General features: G+C 38.2%; 1 protein-coding gene and 1 long non-coding RNA gene across 4 annotated transcripts in view; one reads left to right on the top strand and one right to left on the bottom strand.

Annotated features, from left to right (window-relative positions):
• prkd1 (protein kinase D1) overlaps positions 1–19,096 on the bottom strand; it is a 38,523-nt gene extending 19,427 nt beyond the window's left edge. Inside the window, exons 1-12 of one of the 3 annotated variants that reach the window (XM_016678756.1) lie at positions 17,750–19,096; positions 6,750–6,888; positions 5,432–5,563; positions 5,151–5,320; positions 5,029–5,052; positions 4,093–4,297; positions 3,859–3,936; positions 3,036–3,237; positions 2,835–2,958; positions 2,000–2,077; positions 982–1,149; positions 31–142 (exon numbers count right to left, since the gene is read on the bottom strand). In XM_016678756.1, coding sequence (XP_016534242.1) covers positions 31–142; positions 982–1,149; positions 2,000–2,077; positions 2,835–2,958; positions 3,036–3,237; positions 3,859–3,936; positions 4,093–4,297; positions 5,029–5,052; positions 5,151–5,320; positions 5,432–5,563; positions 6,750–6,888; positions 17,750–17,965 — 1,648 coding nt within the window. In that variant the 5' untranslated portion in view covers positions 17,966–19,096. Of the gene's footprint in view, positions 1–30; positions 143–981; positions 1,150–1,999; positions 2,078–2,834; positions 2,959–3,035; positions 3,238–3,858; positions 3,937–4,092; positions 4,301–5,028; positions 5,053–5,150; positions 5,321–5,431; positions 5,564–6,749; positions 6,889–8,688; positions 8,863–17,749 lie in introns of those variants that run through there. The other 2 variants (XM_007566268.2, XM_016678757.1) reach the window with 2 other exon arrangements.
• LOC107837921 (uncharacterized) overlaps positions 9,514–25,660 on the top strand; it is a 17,721-nt gene continuing 1,574 nt past the window's right edge. Inside the window, exons 1-2 of the long non-coding RNA XR_001663972.1 lie at positions 9,514–9,784; positions 21,377–21,382. This is a non-coding gene — a long non-coding RNA (uncharacterized LOC107837921). The remainder of the gene's footprint in view (positions 9,785–21,376; positions 21,383–25,660) is intronic.

Genomic DNA, 25,660 nt, shown 5'->3' with positions numbered 1-25,660 from the left:
GAGCTGGTCTTGTGTTGATCAGTGTCTTACTGTGCCCACTTCGGTGGGAATTGTGGCAAATTCCTGTGGAGACGGCTGGCATAAGAGCATGCTGGATGGCCATTTCCCACATCCGAGCCACATCCTGCCCAACTCCACTGACCTGAAACCAGTTTGTGAAAATGAAATATTTTAAATTATTATTATTACTTTTTAATCTATCCATCTTCTTCCACTTAATCTGGGGTCAGGTCACGGGGGCAGCAGGCTAGCAGAGGCCCAGACTTCTCTCTCAACAGCTAATTGTCCAGCTCATCCAGGCAAATCTCATGCTGAGGCCAGCAAAGAAATGTTGTCCCTCCAGCATGTCCTGGGTCTCCCTGTGGATCTCCTCCCACTTGTGAGGAGAACTTGTGAACAAGACCATGGGACCCTTAAACTCCTCCACTTGGGGCAGGATCTCTTCCCTGAACCGGAGAAGGCACTCGACCCTTTTCTGTCTCATGCCCATGGCCTTAGATTTGGAGAGCCTGATCTTCACACATCTGCAAACTGCTCCAGTGAAAGCCGTGGATCATGGTGTGATGAAGCCACAGAACCACATTGTCTGCAAAAGGCAGATTCTGAAGACACTTCCAAACCAGTTTTTGTTGTTAATGGAAATGCAGCTATTGCATTTGTCTTTTTCTATGAAGATTCTAAAGTGCTAATAACAACCAAATTATTTTCTACATGTTAGAATTACTTTCAATTATTTCTGAAACGCTGGGATTCATTGAAAGTAATCAATACAGATTGTAACCAACACCAAGCATGCTGGGATTGAGAAAATACATTGGCTTCTACACAAAAGGATGAAGAAGTCACGCTCATAACACAATCTACTCAAAGTTCTGTTCTGATAAATCATTTAAACACCAATGTGGGTGCATCAGACCCTCATGCACTGAAAGCCAATTTTACATCATTTCACGTCAAATAGAATTCAAATCATTCTCTCACCAGGATGCTACTGCCAGTCATGGATGATTCGCCTCTCAACAGGTTCTCTCCGACATAGTAAACCAGCATTGCTGTAGTGATTTCAAAACAGTGAGGGTTGGCTCCTTCTGGAAGCAGAGAGAAGTTCTGAGCTGGCTCCAGAGACAGGATTTCTGACAATGGAATCTCCTGAAAACAGATAAGGAAATAAATGGAGCACAACTTGTGAAGATACATATTCTTGATGGTGTATGGTTTCTCTTGAATTTGCATTTGGGAGGTGAGTAGAATTCAGAAAGGAGCTTCCATAATGTCTGGGTTTACTGAATCCCCTTAGTCTGAATCTGTGTTCATTTTGTTGATGATGACGATACCTTTTCTAATGATTATGATGAGATTGAACTGAATTGTGACTAAAACTAAATTATATTTTAGGGAAAAGACTAAGATTAAAACTAAATGAATAAAAATATGTTGTCAAAATTAACACTGCTCTGAATTGGAAAGAATAGTATCTGGTTGCACAACACTGACTTCAATGTGGTTTAAGAATTCTGAGTATTTTTAAGTTCAGAGTGAGCATGAGAGCTATACAAATCCATCGTGGTGAAGCCTTGACATCTTGAATCACCATGGCAACAACTGGAAAATAAAATCAAGCTATTTCACCCTGCTGCTGCAAGATGTTCTCCTTCAAGCTTCTAAAGGACATAATAAGATATTGAATAAAAGAGTAACATGACAGCAGCAAGAATACTGCCTCACAATACAATACTCAGTTGAAAGCATAATTATGTGACAAAGAGATTTCACTGAGATTATTAATTTCAGGTTTTATGTACCTTGTTTTTATATGTGTTATGAAACAAATGTAAGGGGTAATAAAATATGTATTCTGAAGATGACAGACAGACAGACAGACAAATAAGTTCCTCAGTCGATTAGTCCTGTTAGAGCTCAAAATGCCTAGTCAACACATTTATATCAAAGAATGTGATTCTTCCTCAATAATCAAAAAGGTTGGTAGTGTGTATCCTACCCTGTAGTATTTACTTCCTGTATCATTTTGATACAAGGTGATGCATTTACTGTCCAGTCGCCAGTAATGGCGTTTTCTCTGAAACAGAGAGAAAAAGAGACGTCAGCAGAGGAAAGAAAACATAACCAGCAATAACTGAGAAACGCCAGTATCAAAAGGCTGTTTTGGTAGAAAAATAATTTTGGATTTTACTCTGTCATTAAAAACCTTTTCTACGAAAAAGGAGCAAACATTCTCTAAACATCATTTGAAACTTAAATTTGACTGCAACTAATGATTATGTTAGTAATCAAACATCCTATGGATTGTTTTGATGAGTGATCTATTAACTGGATAAAAAATGGCACATTCTGCAGATTTTTCATTGAACCAATTAAGTTTATTTTATTTAGTATTAGAAACACATTTTTTTATAAATACGAAAAGCCCACGAATAATTCAATTCAGTTTTTACATAAAATAATTTCTTTGGATAAATGTAGTAACAGGATTTCATAAGTGAACGTCTGATCATCTGCTACAATATTTCTTTATTTTAAATGCAGTATATAAAAATTTTAATAAAAGTTATGCCTTAATTGCAGCTAAGTGTCAGCAAATTGTCTTTTCTGTGTCTGTATACTCCAATTAATGACCAATCAGTTACAAAATTAGTTGATAATCATTGATTATTTCAATAACTGATTTATCACAATTAATCCAATTAACTGTTTCAGCCACAAACTCAAATTGTGCTACTAAGTAAAAGATGTTTTTGTCAAAAAAAATAAAGAACAGTATTCAACCGAGTAAAATATTCCACAATTTGTGAAAAGCATAGGTGTTAATCAATTACAAGAGTATCCTTGCTGGTGTAGTGAACCATCCAGCCTTCCTTCATCACATTGCTGTTCTTCCTCTTGGTGTGTTTGACAGACTGAACAATTCGCATCAGTGGGATGTTGTTACTGGTGGATGGGCTGCAGGCAGACAGACAAAGCACAGCCTCAGCCTGGTTCTGTTCCAGCTTCTGTGGATGAATTGTTGGAGTGTTTACCTGATGGCACGGTTGGAGTCATCCAGGTCAGGGTCACGCAGGTCACTAAGGTCAGCAGATCCGGTGTCCAGCATTAAGCCCCCATCTGAAGTTAGTGCTTCATCCATGTCATCAAGGAGGCTACCACGTCGGTCACCACTGGGGTCGTCAAGGCAACCCTCCACCATCACAGCATCCAACTCTGCTCCTGGGCTCAGAAGATCTGTAACACAACAATTAAAGTCAAACAATAAAGAATTTAACTCAGACTAGAATGCAATTTAAAAAAAAAAAAAAAAAAAAAAACTGGGAATGAAACCCATGAAATTAAATTCGTCAGAGTTAGCAATGCTCTGACAACAGTTAGATGAAAAATAGATTTAACAATGAGAAATCGGTGACATGCCTCAACTAATGTGAGTGACTTACCTAAAGGAGCTGGAAAAAGATTTTAATTATACAATAGATTTTTTATTGGAAAATAATGTTACAAACATTTGTCACTGGTTAAAGCACATTTATGTGATTTGAGGCTATGTTGTTTAAAAACTAAATATACTTACTTTTGGAAATAGTTCCATTTTAAAGATAAACAAGCTCATATAAAATCAGTTTTTCACATTTGATTTTGTCATCCAATCATCTTTGTATAGTTTTATTTATTTATTTTTTTATACTTTATTAGTTACATTAAGCTTGGCTGTAGAGTGAAGGTCCAGAAATACCAGGCCTGAATAGCTTGGCCTGTCAGGGTTGTTGTACAGATTGTTTTAGCAAGAGAATCCATTCATCTATATGTGTAAGTATGAAATGAGCTCTGATGGTTTTGTGTGTGGAAACTTGCCTTCATTTCTGGAAACTTCTCCAAGGCAGTTGTTTGGCACTTTCAGAGCACATCGTTTATGGCAGTTAAATTTACAATCTGAGAAAGACAAGAACAGAGAAGGTCACCGTTACAGTGAGTAAGCTAGCTACTGAACCAGGCAGTTACTCTTCACCAACCCCCACCATAATAAGGTACTTTAGGACATTTAAGTACAGGTACTGACTTAAAAGTTAAGATCGCTAATGTACATACCTTTGCACTGGAGACCCTGTCTGAAGAGGCCTTTCAGCAGTTTCTTGCAGTGTTGGCACACAGTTGGTCGGGTGTATGAGTGGATTAGGAATGTGTGGGGAACCTTGACCTTTGACAGTAGGATTTTGTCCAGCTCAATGGGGCGTCCGATGTATGACTGGGTGCTAGCTCGCCGCTCCCTGCCAGGGTAATACTCTAACTGGTTCTTCTGTCGCAACGACAAACAACCATGAAGTTTGCTGGTGACGTGACATTTTTTAAAAACAATTATAATTCTGACACACTGAAGGAAACAAAACAGAATGATTCATTTGTTTTATTATTAAAGCAAAGGAGGCTAGCATGACAAAAGTGATGTGCTATAGTGTGGTTTAAGGCTACATATTCAGCCTTTATTATAGAAACAATACTGGAGTCTATTTTGTACTTTCAGGCTTTACTCAGTTTTATTTTAATTACCTTAAGGATTATTTCAACATCTAACTCAGGGGTGGGCAACTCCAGGCCTGGAGGGCCGGTCTCCTGCAACTTTTAGGTGTGTCTCTACTTCAACACACCTGAGTCAAATAATGAGGTCGTTAGCAGGACTCTGGAGAACCTGACTGTAGCTGTTGGATTCAAGTGTGTTGGACCAGAGAGACATCTAAGAGTTGCAGGACACCGGCCCTCGAGGACCAGGATTGTCTACCCCTGATCTAACTGTTATTTTTCTGTCCACATTATAATCTTGATATTACCCAAAATATTTTCATAGTTCGAAATCTCTTATTTTGTTCTAAACAAATGGTAAGTTTAAGTTATAACTAAAAAACCTCTAGATTGTAAAAGCCTGCTACTGCATTTGTACAGTAAAAAGACATTTATGCTGAATATATTCATTACACAAATTCACACTCTAATTTTTAAATTCCTAAGAATGAACTTAGAGGGACTTACCTCAACATTGGGACTTACAGGAGACTGTACCATAATGAACATACACAATAAGATAATGCAGTCAGTTATTTCTCTAAAAATAACATTACATTTTTTTCTTCTTCTCTTACAATAAAACTGACCAGCAAAGCATCATCTGTGTAGTGGGGAGGTGATGGCTCAGCAGAGAGGGGGCGGCCCACATTAACAATTCCTCCTGTTAGTGAAACCGTTGAATTGCGACGCCTTCTCACCCCACTGCAGTTGTTGGGAATTTTAAATGCACAGCGTTTGTGATAATTGAGACCACATCCTGGAAAACAAAAGTCCAACAGGAAGTTTTTTTCGTTTTGTTTTTTAGTTATTATACTCTGGGTTTTCCTTTCTTTCATCATGTTCTGCTTTTGAGCCTAAACTTTCTTACCTTCACATTTGAGCCCCTGCCGTACCAGACCCCACAGCATCTCACCGCAGTGGTCGCAGAAAGTTGGAGCTCTGTATGAATGAACAAACAGACTGTGTGGACGGATTTGGAAGTCCTCCATAGTGGCTGAAGCTGCAGAAGATCAGATCATAATAACTGTGAACTTGTAGAAAAATATTACTTGTAGAAATATTACTTTTAAAAGATCTCCTTATTTTAAAATAAAGCTAATTCAAACTGTTTTAGGTATTTGATAAATGTGCTGAATAGTGTTATAATTTAAGGTAACTGACTGGGTACTCAGTTTATCAGATCCATCCATCCATCCATCCACCCACCCTAAAAATACCCCCTATCCCAAAAACAGTGCTTGTCCTCCTGGCGCCTGAGCTCTGGACCCTATTAGAAGTGTGGGTCCTCACAACGTAGCATTTGTTGAAGTTTTTTTTTTTTTTTAAATATTTCTCACCTTGCCAGGTGACAAATTAAAACACACTCCCACACAAACTCAACTGTGCTGTGCTGGTAGTGTATACAGACGTTGGGAAACGGCAGTGGTCTGACTGTCAGTGCAGCACTGACAGTCAGACCACTGCAGCTGTGTATAAACAACTGAGTACTTGAGCCCAGAGACAGTCTGAAGGACAGATGAGGACCTCACTCAAAGAATTGACATCAGTTTCAGGATGTGAGCCCACAACAGTACACTCTCTGGTGCAGACAAACATTTCTGGAATTGATTCAAACATGCCTAATAGCCACTTTGTCAGTTTGTGCCATTTCTCTTTGTCAGGTGCTACTGAAACAACCCTACTGCAGGTCTGCCTGTGATTTTAAAATGCGAGGAAAATCATCTCAGCCTAAAGAATGCAGTAAACGTTACTTTTAATTAAGAAACATATTACAAGCAAGACATGGCTTTAAGTGGTTAACTTAGACACTTAGATTCTAAGTGTCTAAGTTAGGCTCTAGAAACTGACAAACAACTAGATCTGCATGGTATCAGTGTGTGTAATATCACATATTGCTTTTTTAATATTTCACATATTATACAAACTATAGGAAGTCATCAGATTGGGTTTACATTTACCAGAATATTATTCAGGACATCTGGTCTGTTTGGTCAGAGTACTGAAGCAGATCTTCAGAATCAGAATTCCTAACTGATCAATTCTCATGGAGACCTGGATTTGTTTGTTCAACAAAATGATATGCAAGACCTATCATACACTTTTGCAAACTCACAAAAATGTATTCCACAATATCCAGAGTGTTTTGCCTGTTTGGCAATGCAGTAACGCTCTTCCTCCTTTCTCACCTGACAGAATGGCTTCCACCAGGTCACCCTCCTGGATCTGTGATGCAGAGCGCAGCAGCTGCAGCATGTTGTCTGATGTCTGGTCATGACGAAACAAGAGAATCTTTTCATACATCCCATAGAATCCACACTCTGGCAGCTGACAAAGAGAACAAAATATGTTTTTAGTCAAGAAAAGTTTGTCAGCTTTTGGGAAAGGTGCAACTGTTATATTCTTGCAGTATGCATTCTGAATGCAGAATGCATACTGCAACTGCATTCTGAGGGCTGATTAATGAAGCTGTTGCCCTTTGAATGGCAGGATACCGACTCAAAAACAACAGAAAGCACAAATATAAGCAGATTTTATTTAACACTTGAAAGAAATGGTCTAGAGTTTAGAAAATGGAAAACAAAAAACAAATAATCACTGCATATCTCAGCAGTTGCACTTCCACTGACCATAAAATTTCACAATGTGATATCTCAAAAATAATTTTGCCAAATGTAAAATCATACATTTTGCAAAGACGTTCGCTTTTCAATAAAATGTTTTGGAGCTAGGATGAGATGGTTTATTTCGTAAAACTGCAAAAAAAAAAAAAAACTGCAAAAAAAACCAAAACAAAAAAAACATTTTGCACCAGATGTTGCCACTGGTGGAAACCATGAAGAAGAAAATGACAGGAAGTAGTTGGAGTATCATGGCACAGCATAATTTTTAATTATGTTTAATTAATGTTAAAGTTAAAATTGAGCAAAAAAGAAAGGATGGATTTTATTTAGTTGTTTTGCTCTTAGATAACGTAACATGCCACATTCTGTCACAAGTAGTTTCTGTTTCATTTACTGAACGAAAATACTTTCAAAATACGCCTAAATGCCAAAATATGAAAATCATATTTATATGTAAAATGACTCACTATAAACAGAGAAGAGCATATGACATGCAGGAGCAGAGAAGGAGTGACGTGAGCAGAAAATGATGACAAAAAGAAAGAACATGAGGTTGAGCAGCCTCATTGTTCAGACCTTCACCTGCCTCTCTACCCGGCTCCTCAATGATACACTTCATAGATAGTTTTTTATGTGTGCTGTCGCCATAGCAGCATTGCAGCTCTTGTTGTCATAGAGACAAAACACAAGGCTGATTCCTCTCCATCTTTCCAATCTTTTTATTATATACAGCTTTAACACTTTATGTGTTGGAAAGTCTGCACAGCAGTTAGACCTGCAGATCCCCAAATGCTCCATTTAAGTTATTTTAGTTCATAATCCAACCCAAAGCTGAAAGATGTAAGGGTTACAAAGTCTTAACCATCAGTTAATGGGTGATTTCGGTTACACTCCTCCTCACAAACTTTATTAAATAAAAACAAAAAGTGATCATTGCACACTGCTTACTATTAGAGAAATTTATTCTTTTTTTAAACAAAAATTACAACACAATACAGTTGTGTAAAATTGGATATCTTTAATGAGGCCTTTATAAATAACTTGAGTTTTAGCAAGCCAGTTCAGAATATTTCCAGGTCTTTATGAGCAGAAAATTAAACACCATCCAGAGCTGTACATCTTAAAAACAAGCTTGTAATTTGTGTACCTGATGGTATTCATCTGGCTTCAGGGAATAAAATAGCTGACTATAATCTTCACTACATTAAAACAGTCTTTGCTTTCAAATGATTTTACTTATTGGGAGCATGGACACCAAGTAAAGATTGAAATTCATACCATACCAACTTTATTTATAAAGCACTTTAAAACAACCACAGCTGATACAAAGTGCTGTACAGTAAAACACAACATAACAATTTAAAAAAAAATAAAAAAAACTCTTACAGTTTAAAAAAAACAAACATACAATTTAAAACTGGATCCCACTGGAGTTGAAAGCCAAGTAAAATAGATGGGTTTTAAGACGAGCTTTAAAAGTGGACAGTGAAGGGGCCTCTCTGACCTGCAAAGGCATGTTGTTCCATAATTTGGGGCGCATGACAGAGAAAGCTCTGTCCCCTCTGAGCTTCCTTCTGGATCTCGGTACCTCCAAGAGCAGCTGATCTGCGGACCTGAGAGACCGATAAGGTATGTATGGGTGAAGAAGCTCAGAGAGGTAAGTCAGGGCAAGATTATACAGTTATTTAAAAACAAACATAAGAATTTTAAAATTAATCCTAAAATATGCAGGCAGCCAGTGAAGTGAGGCCAGGACAGGGGTCACATGTTCCCTCTGTCGAGTTCCTGTCCCAAGTGGTGCAGCAGCATTCTGAACCAGCTGCAGACCTGAGAGCAGCGACTGACTGACTCCCAGATATAGTGAGTTACAGTAATCCAGTTGAGTCGAAATAAAAGCATGGATCACTGTTTCAAAATGCTGCCTGGAAAGAAAAGATTTCACTGACACCAATCGCCTTAAATGATAAAAACTGGACTTAACCACGGCTCTGATTTGGCTGTCCAATTTAAAATCACTGTCCACCTTAAAACCAAGATTAGTAATAGGTTTAAAATAAACCTCCAAGGGTTCCAGGTCAACAGAGGAGGACTCACAGGAACCACTGGGTCCAAACACCATCACCTCTGTTTTCCTTTCATTAAAATATAAAACGTTCAATGCCAAACAAGCTTTAATCACCTAGACATGCCAGGAGATGTTTGATGGAACGAACATCCTTCTGTTTCAGGGGCAAATAAATCTGTCAGAATAACAATGAAATGAAATCCCATGTTTCCTGAGGACAGAACCCAGAGGCAGTAAATACAAAGGGAAAAGCAGTGGGCCCAGAATTGAGCCCTGTGGGACACCATAAGGCATTGAAGCAGCAGATGATTCAGAGTCTCCAATATTCACTGAAAATGTTCTCTCCTCCAGGTAAGACCTGAACCATTTAAGAACAGTGCCACCAATACCTACAATATGCTGTAATCGCGATATTAAAATGTTGTGGTCTACTGTATCAAAGGCAGCAGTTAGGTCAAGTAAAATCAGAACAACATGGTTACCAGAATCACATGCAAGACGGACGTCATTAAAAACTCTTATTAAAGCAGATTCTGTGTTATGAAGAGTTTTAAAACCTGACTGGAAAACCTCCAGAACGCCATTGTCATCTAAAAACTGTTTCAGCTGACAGTACACAAGTTTTTCTAAAACCTTAGAAAGAAAAGGCAGCTTCGAAATAGGCCGATAATTAGCTAGAACAGTTTGATCAAGGCCAGGTTTTTTAAGCAGTGGCCTCACTACTGCATGTTTAAAACTAGCAGGGACCACACCTGAGGACAGACTGCTATTTATAATTGCACGAACAGGCTGCCCTATGCTAGATAAAATATCTTTAAAAAGTCGTGGAGGGACAGGATCACAGGGTGAACCTGATGGTTTAATGTGGCCAACCACATCCTCTAAAAGTGAGACAGTCACAGGCTCAAACTAAGTGAAAGCAGCAGAGCAAGGGACCGAAACAGACGGGTGAGAGTCAGGAGCTGTGATAAGAGCCCTGGTACTACCAACCAAAATTCATTCAAACTTTTGGTACTACCAAAATTCAAGAGCAGATATGAAACATGGGTAACTGTAGTGTTTCTTCTATGTACTGACCACAATGCACACAAAGTAGAATAGAATTCACCACTTAGTTTCTTAAGACTTACTAAAGTAAGTCTTAGCAGTAAATGAACAGTAGATTGAGCCTCTGCTCCTTCATTTTCATCAATATAAATTCTTAAGCTCTTAGTCCAGTGGTTTCTAACTCCAGTCCTCAAAAGCTACTTCCCCACACCTTTAAGATGCATCCGTCTTCCAATGTAGTTGAGTCAAATTAATTGCTCATTTCCAGGCCTTTGCCAACCTTGATGCATGCTTAAGAGTTTAATCATTTAATCGTTTGAACAAGGTGTGTCAGAGCAGGGACTGTAGCTCCTGAGGACTGGAGTTGGAGGCTACTGTCTGACTATCATTGCAAAACTGCCTTAAACTGTTTCTGTGCTTGGTGTAGATAAAGTGCTTATGATGCATGTTCTACATGTTCTACAGGTTCACGTTAGAAGCATCTAGTCACCATGTAGCAGTCCAAGTCTGAGTGAGCTCAGCTTGTGATTTTACAGTGTTTAGCTATATTTGAAATACTGTGATGAAGAGCCAGAAATAATTCATTTTTGACTTATTTAAATCAATGCACAATAATGTCAATAAACCCGTCATTGGGTGCTTTTAACACATATTGGGTGATGAAAGAACACATTACAGTTCTTTAGCTGTGAAACATTTTATCAGAAGTGTTGACAATTCTGAACAGAAAAGGTTAAAAAAAAGAATCACTGGGTAGTAAGTTTGGTGTGCAACCATACACCAACATAACAAATGTGGATAAACTCTCTTTAAATTGCAAGTGATGGAATATTTCTACCTTAAAACTAAATTGAAAATCAAATAATTTACTTTAGAATGAGCACACTTTAAATCATATTTAAAACTAAACATTTTTCATATATATAAAAGTCAAGGACAACCAGAATTACCCATAATATTTTAAGCTGAGAGGGGGATAAAATAAAGTAAAAAGAAAGAGGCATGAATAAATAAAAGTGAGGACTTGAAACAAGCAGGAAGAGATATGACTATGACACGGACGAAAGACACACATCTGTTCATCATCTTCCAATTTGTTTGGAAAGCAACGGCCTGTCTGTATGTGTGTGTCTCTAATAACGGCCCTCACAAGGACACTTCACAGTCCCAATCATCATCAGTTGCCAGGCAACAAAGGGAAAGCACAACGGACTGATGCACAGTACACACAGTTCCATTTTTACAGTTATAGAGGAGTAGAGGTGTTAGCATACGTGCGTTCATAGCCTATGTGCATCACTGCTGCATGAATTAAAGTTAAGTTATGATGTATTTTCTGGATCTGACCCAAAAACTCTTATTAGTTCAGATAGCATTCATGCAAATGAATCGAAAGGAGTGAGAACTCCTCTGCTCATCTCTCACTAGGAATTTAACCAGTGGGCTACTACTCAGCAATATATCTGAACCCTCTTAATCAAAGTAGATAAAACTTAATTTCTGCAACACCCTTCAAGATATAGATTGCAAAATGCTGTACAGAAAACAAAACAAACAAAAAAACAACAATTAAAAACAGTTTCTAGTTAAAAGCAATTTTAAAAAGCTGAGTTTTTCCCTCAAACTAAGGGGGAGATCTTTCAGTCTCACAACCAGCAGGTCTTGGTCACATGACCTTAGGATCCTGCTGGGGACATCTGAGGAGATGTACACCAGTGCCTGGCCAGCCCTGTAAGTGAGAACCAAGATCTTAAAGTGTATTATGTAGTAGATGGAGAATCAATGGATCTGGGCAAGTATCTCTGTGATGTTGGCTTTGCACAGCATCCATCAGTCATGACCTTATGTAATGATGACCATAGTTTAGTGTGATCATTAGAAAACCTCTAAATTAAAATAATTTCTTTATGGATTCTCATTGTGCACACCTCACACTAAACTGGGCCTTAGGGTGTTTTCACACCTGAACGTCCAGGAGACTTGGTTCGATTGGGGACCAAAACTGCAACGTTTGTTACATTTTCATGTGGAGTGGTTAGCTTTCACACTGCTCTGTGTCAAACGAACCAACCTTTTAAAACAGCTGTTCAGCCCCTCACCTGTGGGGGCGCTGCACCAAGAACCACTGAAGGAAAATGAATGAAAACATCTGAAGAAGACACTGAGATTTTTGTTTCTACACAAAATATAAATGAAAAATCGAGTGGCACCAGAGTTTAACTGTTTTGGATTTTTCTTTTGTCTTCAGCAAAAAACCATGAGCCATTCCTAGACACCCTGCGCTGGAGTCCACTTCATGCTGTTGAAGTGTTCTCTGGTCCACTTGGCATTCACATATGCATCTGAACCACACCAGAGTTCACTCAACTGAATCAAGACCTAGGTTTGTATGCAAACCAGAGTTTGTTTTTTTTTTTTTTGGCCCACATCAGAGTTTGATTGTGCATTCACATCTCCTCAAAAGAACCAGACTTTATAGGCAAACAAACTAGAGTTAGATTAAACCAGGTACCAAGACATCAACAGTAACAAACTGCAAAAACTCTGAGGCTCCCAAACAAAACAATTTCATTTCCAGGACTTCTACCCTTTCAGGTACTGTCTGTGAACATCACAAATGAAATTACCGTCTAAGGAAAGCAGGGGGAATCCTTATCCATGCTACAAAGAAGCTCAACTTTACTTGAATTCACCAGTGTTAGCAGAAACTCCAACTAATTCAAGTGACTAATTTACCAGCAATACCCACCACAGATTGTTAATGGGACATGTTATGTGCCTTCTCTGGATTCACAAATCTCAAATGGGCAGGACAGCCAAACTAATTTGATTTCCTCACCAAACCAAACTGAGGATCTGTTCCTCTGTTTTATAACCAAAACAAAATCCACATTTCTGCTCTTTAACCCAAAGCTGGACAACTGAATGGAGACTTCGTTCCGACACTATAGATGTTTTCTGGAGACTGAAGTATAAACCCTGGTCAGTTGAAGGGCACTCTCCAAACTCCTCTAGAAACCAAAAGCCTGGTCTGCCACTCCACTGGTGTCGTCTCTGGCAGTTCAAAGTGATTTACATGATAAGATCATAATACAGTAATCAGTGAAACCAGTAATTTACATTACATTTTGTCAAATGCAATCATCAAAATCATCAAGAATAAGAATCATCAAATAAATCAGATATAGTGATCAATCTTCCATTACAAAATTAATCAAAGCAACTTCAAAGCTTTCAGAGTCTCTGAGCAGAAGTCACTCATTCCTTGCAGTCTGGCACTGAGGAGCCTTTTAAACATATTAGCAAACTCTACCACATAGTCATTAGACTCAAAGGTGTTGGAACTTTGGGTTTAATTTCTGTTCACCTTTCGATCATTTCTATGTTGTTTATCTGTTTAGGTCTTGCCATTTATTTATTTTATTTCATTAAATTACTGTTTCTGTTTATTATTTAAGTTACTTCCAGACTGTTTATAATAGTTTTCCTCCTTTCCTCTTTATCACTTCCACCTCTTCTGGTTTGCATTGTTCTCCTCTGGCTCTTACGTCATACCACTCTCTAAAATATTACTGCTTGTCTCCCGGTTCTTCCAGCAGGAGTGGAAGAACTTAAAACTTAAAACTTCTTGCTCTCCACAAAAGTTGTATATGTTCTCTACAAAACTCATGATGACATACTCAAAGTTTCGCTGAAGCAAAAGATGACAGATTTAAGTATATTCAAAAAGCAGTTTTGCGCCAGATGAAAATACTCTGAGTCTGGACTAAAGGTGCAGGTGCTCTGAGAACTTACTTCAGGAGACTGACATTCTGCCACCAATGCTTGTTTGAATTCCTCCCAGACCTCTAGGTTTTCTGGCCACCAGCTGCTTTAGGAGCACTCAAAGTAAGCCCTCTGTATTTTTAAAGCATGGACATACAAGCAGGATCGGTGAAATCTCTTGGAAATAATGACACAGACAGACGGAGTTGGTGTTCAAACCGGCAACTCACCGGTTACAGGACAGGCTCCTAACTGCCACAGTCACTTCCTAATTAAAAAACATCAAGCTCTACACATTTGGAGTGTGTACTTTTTTCACCATGATTATCAAAGCATTGATTTGGAAACTTTTTGTTGATGTTAAATTTCAAAGTACTCACTGCATCTAACATCAGGAACACACTCAGGTAAGCAAATCCAATCTTTTACAAACCTCAAAGAGAATAAACTTTTCAGCGTTCAAAGAACAAACATTGCAATGGCTCCTCATTCATGTCGGCGTGTGTTGTCTATCACATTTTAAAACAAGGTGTTATTCATAATCACCTGTTAAAGTTCTGTGGGATTACCATGAAAGCTTCTCTTGTTTTTAAGGATCGAGCAGTTCTCATAACATTTGTTGAAACATCCCCTTTTCCAGACAGGAATATGAGCCTTCGAAAGATCGAGACACCAAGGAAATCCTCTCGCAAGAAAAGAAAGAGATTCTGTTGGGAATACATGATTAGTGTCTCCATAAGCCATGTACTCAGCAGAGCCACTGAGGTAACCTATTTAGAATCAGCAAAAATTTGTAGTTTGATGACATCTGCTCAGATCAGGAGTGTTGACAGTCCTCATGGACTCCAATTTAAAAAATTGCTCCAGGCCAACACTGTGACATTTACATTTGTTTAGTTATTTTGCTAAAGTCGCATCATATTTCGTTGTGTATCTTGCTTTAAATAGAATATCACTGAACAAACATTCAGTTTCTTAGGAGACTTCTTGATGTTCTTGTGAATCAATTGTTTAATAAGCCCAAAGTTAAAAATCAATTCAGACAATTGAGGCTTGATTAAAAAAAAATAATAATCATGCATCCTTTTCTGGAAATGTACTCATCAAAAGAAGATGGTGAAGGGGATTATAACCATAAGTATTTCTTCTGGAAAATCACACAAGGGAATTGTTATGGTATTAATGTAACAATAGGACCAGCTACCAAATCAAGAATATAACTGGAAAGCTGTATAGAAGACCAGAAATTAAAGCTCAGTATTAGTTCACTTTGTTTTCAGTTACAGCTAAAAATGACAAATCATGAAATGTGGGATTTTGAAAGAGTTGTACCTGACCAATTATCAGGAAAATATGTTTATGTAGAAACCATTCTTCTGATCACTACAGTTGTACTCTAAGCATTCACCTTCTAAATATTCAGAAACAACCAATCATGCACAGTGTCTTGAAACAATATTTGCCCACTTGCAGATTGTACCTGTTTTTAACAGTTAAAATATTTCAGGTCCTCAAATACATACATCTTGTAAGACAAAAATAAGATGTGTACAGTGGCCCTCCGGTGTGGCTGGGCCATAAATGCATCTTATTGATTAATCAAAATTGCTGTTATTAAAAATAACACTTTTGGGAAATATGATTTTTTTTCTATGCCAATGAACTCAGTATAAATAGGTAGATATTCTGAGAATAACTCTTGAGTTACATTCCACAGAAAAATCAGTGGATGGGTGAGAGCACAAAATTGAACTGCAAACAGGCGGGCTTCATTGTGAATGAAAAATGTAATTTTCAAATGATTTCAGGTATCCAAACCAATGTGGCCTTATGAAAAATTATAATGACCCTTTTGTTAAAGAATGAATTAAGAGTGAGCAATACAGATGGGATTCTTTAGGCACTTTATGACTTGATTCATTTACAATTCAGATGTAGAAGATGAAATTATAAATCAAATGTTGAACATAAAATAGTTTCACCCTTCAGTCACACAGAACCTCCACCAACCCTCCGTCTTCGTAACAAAAACCTTCTGTTATAGTTCATTGATATTTGCACCTGTGTGCTTCTCATTCACAGCTCCATGTGGGATTCACAACATAGCTGCCACACATCAGAAGACAAACGTGAGTCAAGAATCCATGGCAATGGTTGAGAACTATCCCACATGCTCCTAGTGATTCTGGCACTTTGTTTCCATCTTGTAGGATGAGGTCACTGTGTCCTAAGGGCTCAACTGTGAAAATCCAACTCTTCAACTGCTGATGGTTGCAAACCAGATACTTAAAAAAAATCTGCTCTGAACTTTGTGTAATATGGTTTTTCTCTTATTCATCACAAAGTGAAGGTTTCAAAGTGGCCTAATCAAAGTCAGGACTCAAATCCAACTGAAATTGTGTGGCAATACATTAAACATGATGTCCATGTTCAAAGCGCGTCCTATGTGGCTAAAATAAACTGTGCAAAGAAGTAAGAGAAATGACTCACTGCCAGTTTTTACAGATGATTGATGGTGGCGAGAAAAACCAGTTGATTTGTTTTGTTATGGGCTTTTTGTTTGTTTTGTTTAATTTACTTTAAGTCAGTTTAGATAACATATTCTTCTCCTAAAAAATTAATACATTATTAGAAAACTTGTCTGTATTTTGTCAGGTCACTTACATTTAAATTATCACACTAAACCCTGTTTCACTGTCAGGCATTTGAACTTTGTTTTCTGTAAGGAACTTGGTATTTTACTAAAAAGGATGAATGATTTGTTTTCATTTTAGAAAACTGTATGAAATATTGCTATTTTAATGGCCATAAAATGCTGGGCATGTTTCTAACCCAGACTAAGTTTGGTTAGGCCAAAACATATGTAATTTATTAAGTACTTATCAAGGAGAAAGCAGCTGATTAATTAGTCAGGCTATCTGCTTGAGTTCAGTCGTCAGTCAGCTGCTAGACAGATATGGAGCTCATAGCTCACCAACTGTGCAAAGGGTGTTACATTAATAAGAGTAACACACACAATGGCTGTGTTTTACACACCTGGAAATATCTGCAAACATCTGAATGTGAAAGTTTTTTGAGTGGGAAATATGATATGTAGGAACCTTATATTAGCCAGCATATCTCAATGTATTTCTGGCAAAACATGCACTTTTTTCGTCGTTTTGTTGTCTTATGGTAAATTTGTGTCTGACTTTCCAACTGTGCTCCAGAATGTCCCAGCTGTGCTGTGGTCAGTATCAGATCAGAGTGCTGCACGTCTGTTGACAGTTTTCTAGAAGATCTGGACACAGTTGAAAGGACAATTCTCCAGGACTCCAAAGTTTTAAAGAGATGATTCCATCTGCAGGTGTAGCATATTAGTGTTATGACTTTGATATCCGGTTCATCTGTTTTCATTTTAGTGTATTATTATATTCATTTGTTATTGTTTTGTTTTACTTGTAAAGTGTCCTGCACAAACATAAACAAAACGCATTATTATTATTATTATTATAATTAGTATCCTATACTAGCTAGATTTAAGAACATGTGTTAAAGCTCAGTAAACAAATAAACTACAAAGTGCATCAGGATGTGGTTATTATTGAAATGGATTATGAAAAACGTTTTTTGTGTTACATTTATGCATTTTGTTTGCAATGTGACAGATTAAAAGCTTCCGCTGAGCGTCTGACAAACTGCTGGTTACCTTCTGGTTGATAATGGAGCACGCCACTTCCCGGACCTGACTGAGGTTGAGCTCCGCGGCGTCTAGCAGCACCGGCTCCCGGCTCATGCCTATCTGGATCTGGAAGGAGATCACACCGCCTCCCCCTTCCCCACCTCCTCCCTCGGTGTTGGGGCTGCTCGTCCCTCCCAAAAACGGCAGCGGGCTGGGCGCCCGGATCAACGGAGGAGCACTCATTGAAGCCTTCTCCTCTGTGGTTCCCAACTTTGCCAAGAAACAATTAGAAGTCACGGCGGTGACAGATAATCGCCCGGTGCTCAACAGGGAGAAAGAGAGGAAGGAGCCAAGGGAGCAACCAGAGAGGAGATTTAAAGGGTGGAAAATCGCGGGATGCTCTGACGCACGGAACACCCCAAAGCGTCAGAAAAGCGCAAAAAGAGTTTCAGACAAAACACTAATTCATCAACTACAGGAAATCTCTAAGTAGCCCAGGCTAAAAACGCACAGACACGGCACGAGGACACAGAGAACAGAACAGGAGTAGTGACTACATGACTGGACCAGAGAGCTGCCTGGAAACCGGTGAGGCGGGTGACAGAGTCATAGACGTCAATACTGGATGGAGACGAGGAGGAGGAGGGAGATGAAGAGGAGGAAAGGGAACCTCCTGTGCTGATATGGACTGATATTCATTTTTAAGTACCATTGTTTTGGCTTAGAAATGTGAAGTTCCATTTACTGGAAGAAGAAAATCTCGAAAATCAAGAACCACCTCTGACAACCAGTTTACTTCTAATCCTAAACATTATTTGGTTTTAACACAAACCTAAACGTGCAAGTTGTGCATTTTTGCTTTAAAGGAGATCTTGGCTGTGTGTAATATTTATGTATTTTATTGATGGTTCAGCACATCTCATTCAAATGGTTGAAGTATCTCCTCAGTGAGGTCAAGTTCTCCAGAGTCCCACTAATGACCTGATTATTTCACTCAGGTGTGTTGAATCAGAGACATCTAAAAGCTGCCTGGTTTTGAGGATCACTGCTCTAAAGCATTTGATTGTGTGAATCATCAAAAGCTTTTCTACAAGCAGTTCCCAAGTATCTAATCAGAATCCTTGTTTATTGCTAATGGCATCAGTAAATGCATGTGAAATCTGGTAATGCTACGTCTGATCCATTTAATGTTGGGATTGGAGTCAGGTCAGGTCAGGGAAGTATATCGGCCCATTATCTTTTTAACATGTATGACATTTCAAATGTGACAACATAATCAGTCACCTAATGTATGCAGATGACTTCATAGTTATGTGTCCATATTTTTATTTTATAACGGAACTCTATTTTTTTTACAACGTTTTGCAATTACTACACAGTATTTTTTATTTTATTTTATTCTTTTTCAGTTTTTACATATTTTATGTTTCTATCTTTCTGTGAGTCTACTGGCTTTGATTCCCTGTGACTTTGCTGCTGTTGCACTGGAATTGGGACAATAAAGGAATTTCTATTTTTATAATTGTCTCCCAGTCTTCCCAGTTTTACTGGCTGTTTGCCACATTACCACAATGTGCAGAATTTGCACTTTTCTATAGGAAAGAGAACACACCTTTGTTCCTATTGATTAAATACTGTAACGATTCTGTGTTTTGGTTCTGCTGCCCATATGGGCATATGGTTATGTGTATTTGTTGTATCTTACATTGTGATCTTTATTGTTGTGTGTATAAAGTTATGGCCTTCCCCTGTCTGGCTCTGCTGACTCCCGCTCACATGTGATAGATCTGTCATGTGGGCAGGGGATCAGGGGAGCAGCAGGACAGGACCGGAGGAGGAAGGAGTTCGAGGGGGGTGTTAGCAGGAAGCTAGTTGGGGGAGCGCAACGGTTTGTTGGAGTTGTGAGCTGTGGCCTTGGATATAGCGATTCGTTCTGATTACTAATAAACCCGTTTGGCGGGACTACATCTGTGGTGTGCTGCGTCATTACAATACCTTAAACTGATCATGTTACATGGTGTCATTTTGGTGTTAGGAAGCACTTGGTTCTTCCTTAACTATTTTATAGTGTCTTTTAAATGTTGTAGTTTAAACAGTACTTTATACGCTAAGGTTTTAGTGGAATGTTTTGTTGTATTTGAGTCAGTCAGGCCAAACCTTACGATGAGTGTCTCCTCTGTTGCAGTTATCTCCTCAAATGCAGCTCTATTACAGGACAAGGGCAGGTAAGAGCAGGAGCTAGATTGGCTGGCAATGTGTGTGTAATAATTCCAAGTAGGTAAGAGAAGTATAAAATGATTTATAAAATTTGTATGTGTATTGATAACATACATCTGAAAAAATTGTAATATTGTGCAATAAGTGCAATATTTCTTGCCAGTCATCTCAGAAAGTTAGTCATATGACATTTTCTTCCATTTTTAAAAGTTTGTAACGTACCACAAGCCTTTAAACATTTTCATTAGAATTGTGTTTAATTAACTAACACAAAGTAGAAGTGACAAGTGGACATGTAGTTTTAAACAGCTTTCATGAATTGAAATCTAAAAAGTGTGGCCTGCATGTATTTTGGAACCCATGTCTTAATATAGTTTTTTTTTTTTTTCCTTAACCAAGACTGCCATGGATTCACTTCAAGCCATTTATCATAAACTTTAAACCATCTTTTCCATCTCCGTTAAGGGGAATCATTCCCAAACCATGATGCTCCCATCACCATGTGTCACCATGTTGACTGGTATTTTCAGGGCAACCTGTAATTATCTGCTGGACAAATAATTACAGGTACCAAGCTAACTTTGAGGTGTTTGGGGTCTTGCATATTTGGAGCAGTTTGTAGTCATGGTACCTTGGCTCTTCTGGTCAGATGAAATCCCCCCTGCAAAAAGTTGTCATGATTTGTGGTTGATTGAGGTGAGAAAGAACACTGAGACCCAGGTTGAAGAAGACAAAGATGAAGGTTTAATGTTGAAACAGTCCAGATGCAAGCAGCTCAGGGGAAACAGACAGGCAACATGACACTAGGGAGACTAACACTTGACAAGGATCCGACAAGAGAGACGAGGATCCGACAAGAGACAAAGACAACAGGTGGACTTAAATACACAGGGAGGGTAATCAGGGAATGAGACACACCTGGGAAGCAATCAACAGGGAAGACAGGACAGGGACTGGACTAAACAGAAAACCTCAAAATAACTACACAGAAAACACAGAACACAACAAAAGTCAGATTTCTTGAGTCTTGCTGTCGTGCATCAGGCCAAAAGGCTGTCTCTCTGCTCTTTACACAGTCTGAAGTGGTCATTATTCAGTTGTAGTTATTTGACTAGATCATACTTGATGATCTCCAACCATATTCTAAACCCCATCTAGCCACTGCTCATCATCATCAGTTCCTAACAGACTAACAGGTGCACACTCTCTCATACTGTTGAGCTTTAGCTTTTTAAAACTCTTGTATAAAGTTCTTTATGGTAACTCATACTGTTTGACCCACATCCCATTTCAAGGTGAACACATACAGAGTAGTAATGCTTGACATGAGCTGCTGGCTGGTCCTCTAAACTCATCTTTTCACTCCCGCCTCATGTTTTACAGAGCACCTGTTGCATCTGCCTGCTCAGCTGGCTCAAAGCAGACAGAGACGGAGAGGTGCTGGTTGCTAGGAGACACACACGCGTATGTACACTAATACACACTTCAATTAGCCCTCCTACACTTCAGCCTTGCCTCTATTTACTTCCATTTGTAATCAAGAATTATGACTGTGTTTTAGAATCTGGTGCATGTGTGTCTATATCTACGAGGGCTAATTTGCGAGTGACTTTGGTTTGAATGTATTTGCTGTAACTAGAACAGACCTTCAAATTGCTGTTTGAATCGGTTCAGAGTCAAAGTTCCTGTTAGGTTTTAACTTGTGATGAGTTGGATGTGAAAAAGGGATGTACTCATTTATGACAAATTCATCATAACAGGGTAAAATGAGTGACAATAATATTAAAACAGAATTTGTCCAGTTTCAGGCAAATGAGACAGAGCTCCAGCATCAGATCAACACATTAAAACAACAAATGTTGTTTTAATGCCATCCTAGTGAAGACAGTAAAAAAAAAAGTAAAAGTGCTGGAAGACACATTTGACTCATGTAGCTTGTCTTTTTCTGACTGCTGTCCTTTCTCCAAGTGGCCTTAGTACCAGCTGTTTCAAAGTGTTTGTTTTGATCCAATTTTGCATCTTATACCTATTTATATTATATATTTATATTAAACAGTGATTGTTCTTGATATATTACCAATTATCATTTATATTATGGGACCAGGCAGATTCTAACACCAGTCCTGATCTAGTTCTAAAGCTTCATGTATGAACCATGTCAGGTTCTACATATGTTGCATGTTTCAAGGTCCTTATTGTGAGTAATAAATGAAGCCATGTCTCAGTTCCTTTTTTGTATGTAACACACTATTAATAAAATAATATTACAATGTCAACGTGTTCAAGCAATACCTTGTGTTATGTTTTTGTCAGTTCTGCCAGCTATGCAGCTCATGGATCAGTAATGCACCTACCTGAAAGAAATCTGACAAATTAAAGATAGGAAACATTCAGTTCCAGAGATCACATCCTGCTCTCCACCAGCCGTGATGCCGTTGCTCAGGATTTATTAGACCATCACCCAAGGTTTCACCTGGCTGGTGTTTTTATTCTTATCATGCAGGGGGAAAAAAGAAAGAAAAATGCCTTTGTATAAAATCCAATTTTTGCAACACCACAAACAATAAGTCACTCATATTTAATACATCAGAATATTATTAAAAAGTAATATCTTCTAGTTCCTCTAAGAAAAAAAACATAAATATAATTACACCCAGATTGATGTTTTCAAGAATAAAAATATTTTTGATACAGAAATGAAAGCAGGATGAAAAGTAAGTTTTATACCTGCTTAAAGCCAAGGCAGCACATTTTATTAAGCAAAAAGGCAATACAAAGGGCTTTCAATGATTAAAACCTAAAACAGTGGCATAATGAAAATGGGATTAACAGTTTGAATTCAGACTAAAATGAGTTGATTATTAATCAAAGCCGACTTTAAACAATGCATTATTAGCCTTGTTTTAAAGGAGCTCTGTGTTTCAGCAGTTTTGCATTTTTATGGAAGTTTTTTTCCAGGTTACAGGATCATAAAAACTGAATGCTGTTTCTCTATCTTTGGTTCTGGTTCAGGAGATGCAATGCAGACTGGAACTACAAAACCTGAGTGGTGGAAGGTTGATACAGCCATGTATTTTGGTGCTAAGCCACTCACTGATTTATAAACTAACCAAAGCATTTAAAGGTCTATTCGCTGAGCTCCAGGGAGCCAGTGGAAGGACTTTAGGACTGGAGTGATGTGCTCTAGTTTCATGGTTTTAGTGAGGATGTGAGCAGCAGCGTTCTGGATCAGCTGCAGCTGTTTGATATTTTAGGTAGATCTGTGAAGACACTGTAACAGTAATCGATGTGACTGTAGATGAGTTTCTCTTGATTGTGCTAGGACATTAGCCTTTTGACCCTAGAAATGTTCTCCAGGTGATAGAAGGCCGATTTAAAACTGTCTTTAAGTGACCCTGAAGGTTTAGGTCAGAGTCCTTCACTACATCCAGATTTCGGGCCTGATCTCTATCCTCTATCTGTAATAGCTGCAGCTGTGCATTGACTCTAGATCATTCCTCTTTAGGTCCAAAGTTAATATCTTCAGTTTTGTTTCTGTTTTACAGAATAAAGTTATGTCAGATCCATGCATTGTGTTCTATGTATTTGTTCAGTGCTTGAATGGGTTCATAATCACCTTGCAACATCATAATGTAGTGTTGTGTATCATCTACATCATTATCATAACTTATATTATGCGTTACAATCTGAGCTAATGGGAACATGTAGATATTAAATAAGATGGGGCCCAAGATGGAACCTTGGTGTACCCTGCATGGGGTTTTTGTCTGATCTGATGAAAAGCTTACATGTTGGCTCAAAGAAGTTCCCATTCTGTGAATAAGACTTGAACTAGTCAAGTACTGTACCAGAAAGTTCGACCCAGGTTACTGCTTTTAAAACTACTTTTATTCTGACAAATGAATCTCATTATGTCAGATGTAAACGTAGTCTGCAGTGAGAGTTAACAGAAGTGATGTGAGCAAAACCCTGAGAAAGAAATCAGACTCATGTATCAGGCACAACAGTCATGTCTGAGTAATATTAACCTATTCATCCTTTTGTCAAACACCCTGAGCCATTAAGAGATGCTTTATCCACAACTTCTAATGGCCTGGTTTGCTGTCTGTCAACAAGCTATCGCCAATAGCTTTCCTGTAATAGCATGTAAGCTATGGCTTTATAGATTGGTCTTTTTTCCCCATTAAGATCCATCCCAAAATAGGGCCTAATTACACTTCACATCACAGGTTGTGAAGTTCATTTCTCACTGACAAAAAGACCAGCGAGAAATGAACCAACTTCTGGGAGAGGATATAGAGCAATACTCCGTTCTCAAAATACACCCAAAGTGTATTTCAATGTATCATAAAGGTCAGGCTCAGTTCCATCCCCTTCCTCCTTATTTAACTTGGTTGCAGTGATTCACTATGACTGTTTAGCCCCCTGAGGCTTCATGTAGGCTGAAAATATTTATTGTAGTCAATGTCCTTATTTGTGGAGCCGCTTGCTAAAACAGGATGTTCACGATGAGTCATGGAGGATGAGCAGTAGAGCAGTAAACTGTGTGAGGGAGTTTCATTTGAGTGTGGATGAGCAAACCATGTTGAAGTACTTTGAAGATACCAGGAAAATGCAGGTTGTGATTTTAAAAAGGAAAACAACCTCTTGACCTTCATTGAAAGTCGAAACAGGACAAAGAAGACATATTCAGCAAATGACAACCAGAGTTCTCAACCAGAGTTAATATTTGTGGATTAGTAATCAGAGAAATGACCAATACAGCAGAACTACTAAGACGTATTTGATGAATGAACATGAAGCCTACAGAAACTGCTCCACCACATCCATAACTGGATCTCCAGGTTCTTGGATAAATTAGAGCAAATCTGAGCACAGCTCTGTAACGTCCTTCAGCAAAGCAAGTCCTGTTGACCAGAAGTCACAGTAATAAGTTTTGAACTGACGAGAATCAATAAGAGAGTTAGAAGAACAGCCTCTAACTGGAGGAAAACGGTGGGAGTGGGTGAGTTAGCATGACTGTAGGCAGAACAGAAAGTCAGGTGAGCTGAAGGTCAAAGCTGTAAAGGACAAAAAAGTCTCTAATTTACGGTAAAATACGGCAGAATTTTATTGTATCAATATTTATTTGTTTTTTTTATTTTCACAATGTATCACATGAATATTACACAAAGTCATAAACCTTACACATATTGCACAGCAGCTCAACCTGTTGAAGGTAACATTGTGTTTGAAGATCACAGATGTCCTATAACTCAGGAGCTTCAGTTTCATCCTTCAAAACTACAAGGAACTGATATTTTTTCTTCCATCGGGCCCCCAGTCATAGTCAGCGCGGTGCGAGGGGAGCAGGCCTGTTTCATACAACAGCAGAATAAATGATGACTTCTTATGTGATTTATTTATGAAGCTTTTATTTTTTTCAGAGCAGTACTTTTTAATATAAAATAAATATCATTTATGAGTAGAGTTCAGTTTCATATAGTACCTTGTGGATCTCATTCTGTATGCCACATTAAGCAAAAACATCTGGATCTTTTATATTTAAAATTACACAGAGCTTCCTTCATACAGGAAGCATTCTCAGCACAATTATTTTATTTTCAACAGTTAAAAAGACCCACAAACATCCTGGCTGATGACATAAAACAACATGAAAAGTGATTACATAGTTACACGCTGACTTTTTGGACATGCTCACTTCTTTCTGACATAATTATA

The sequence above is a fragment of the Poecilia formosa genome, unplaced genomic scaffold, assembly GCF_000485575.1.
Source record: "Poecilia formosa unplaced genomic scaffold, Poecilia_formosa-5.1.2 Scaffold189, whole genome shotgun sequence".
Classification (NCBI taxonomy): Eukaryota; Metazoa; Chordata; class Actinopteri; order Cyprinodontiformes; family Poeciliidae; genus Poecilia; species Poecilia formosa.
This window is presented reverse-complemented; position numbering and strand designations above follow the sequence as displayed.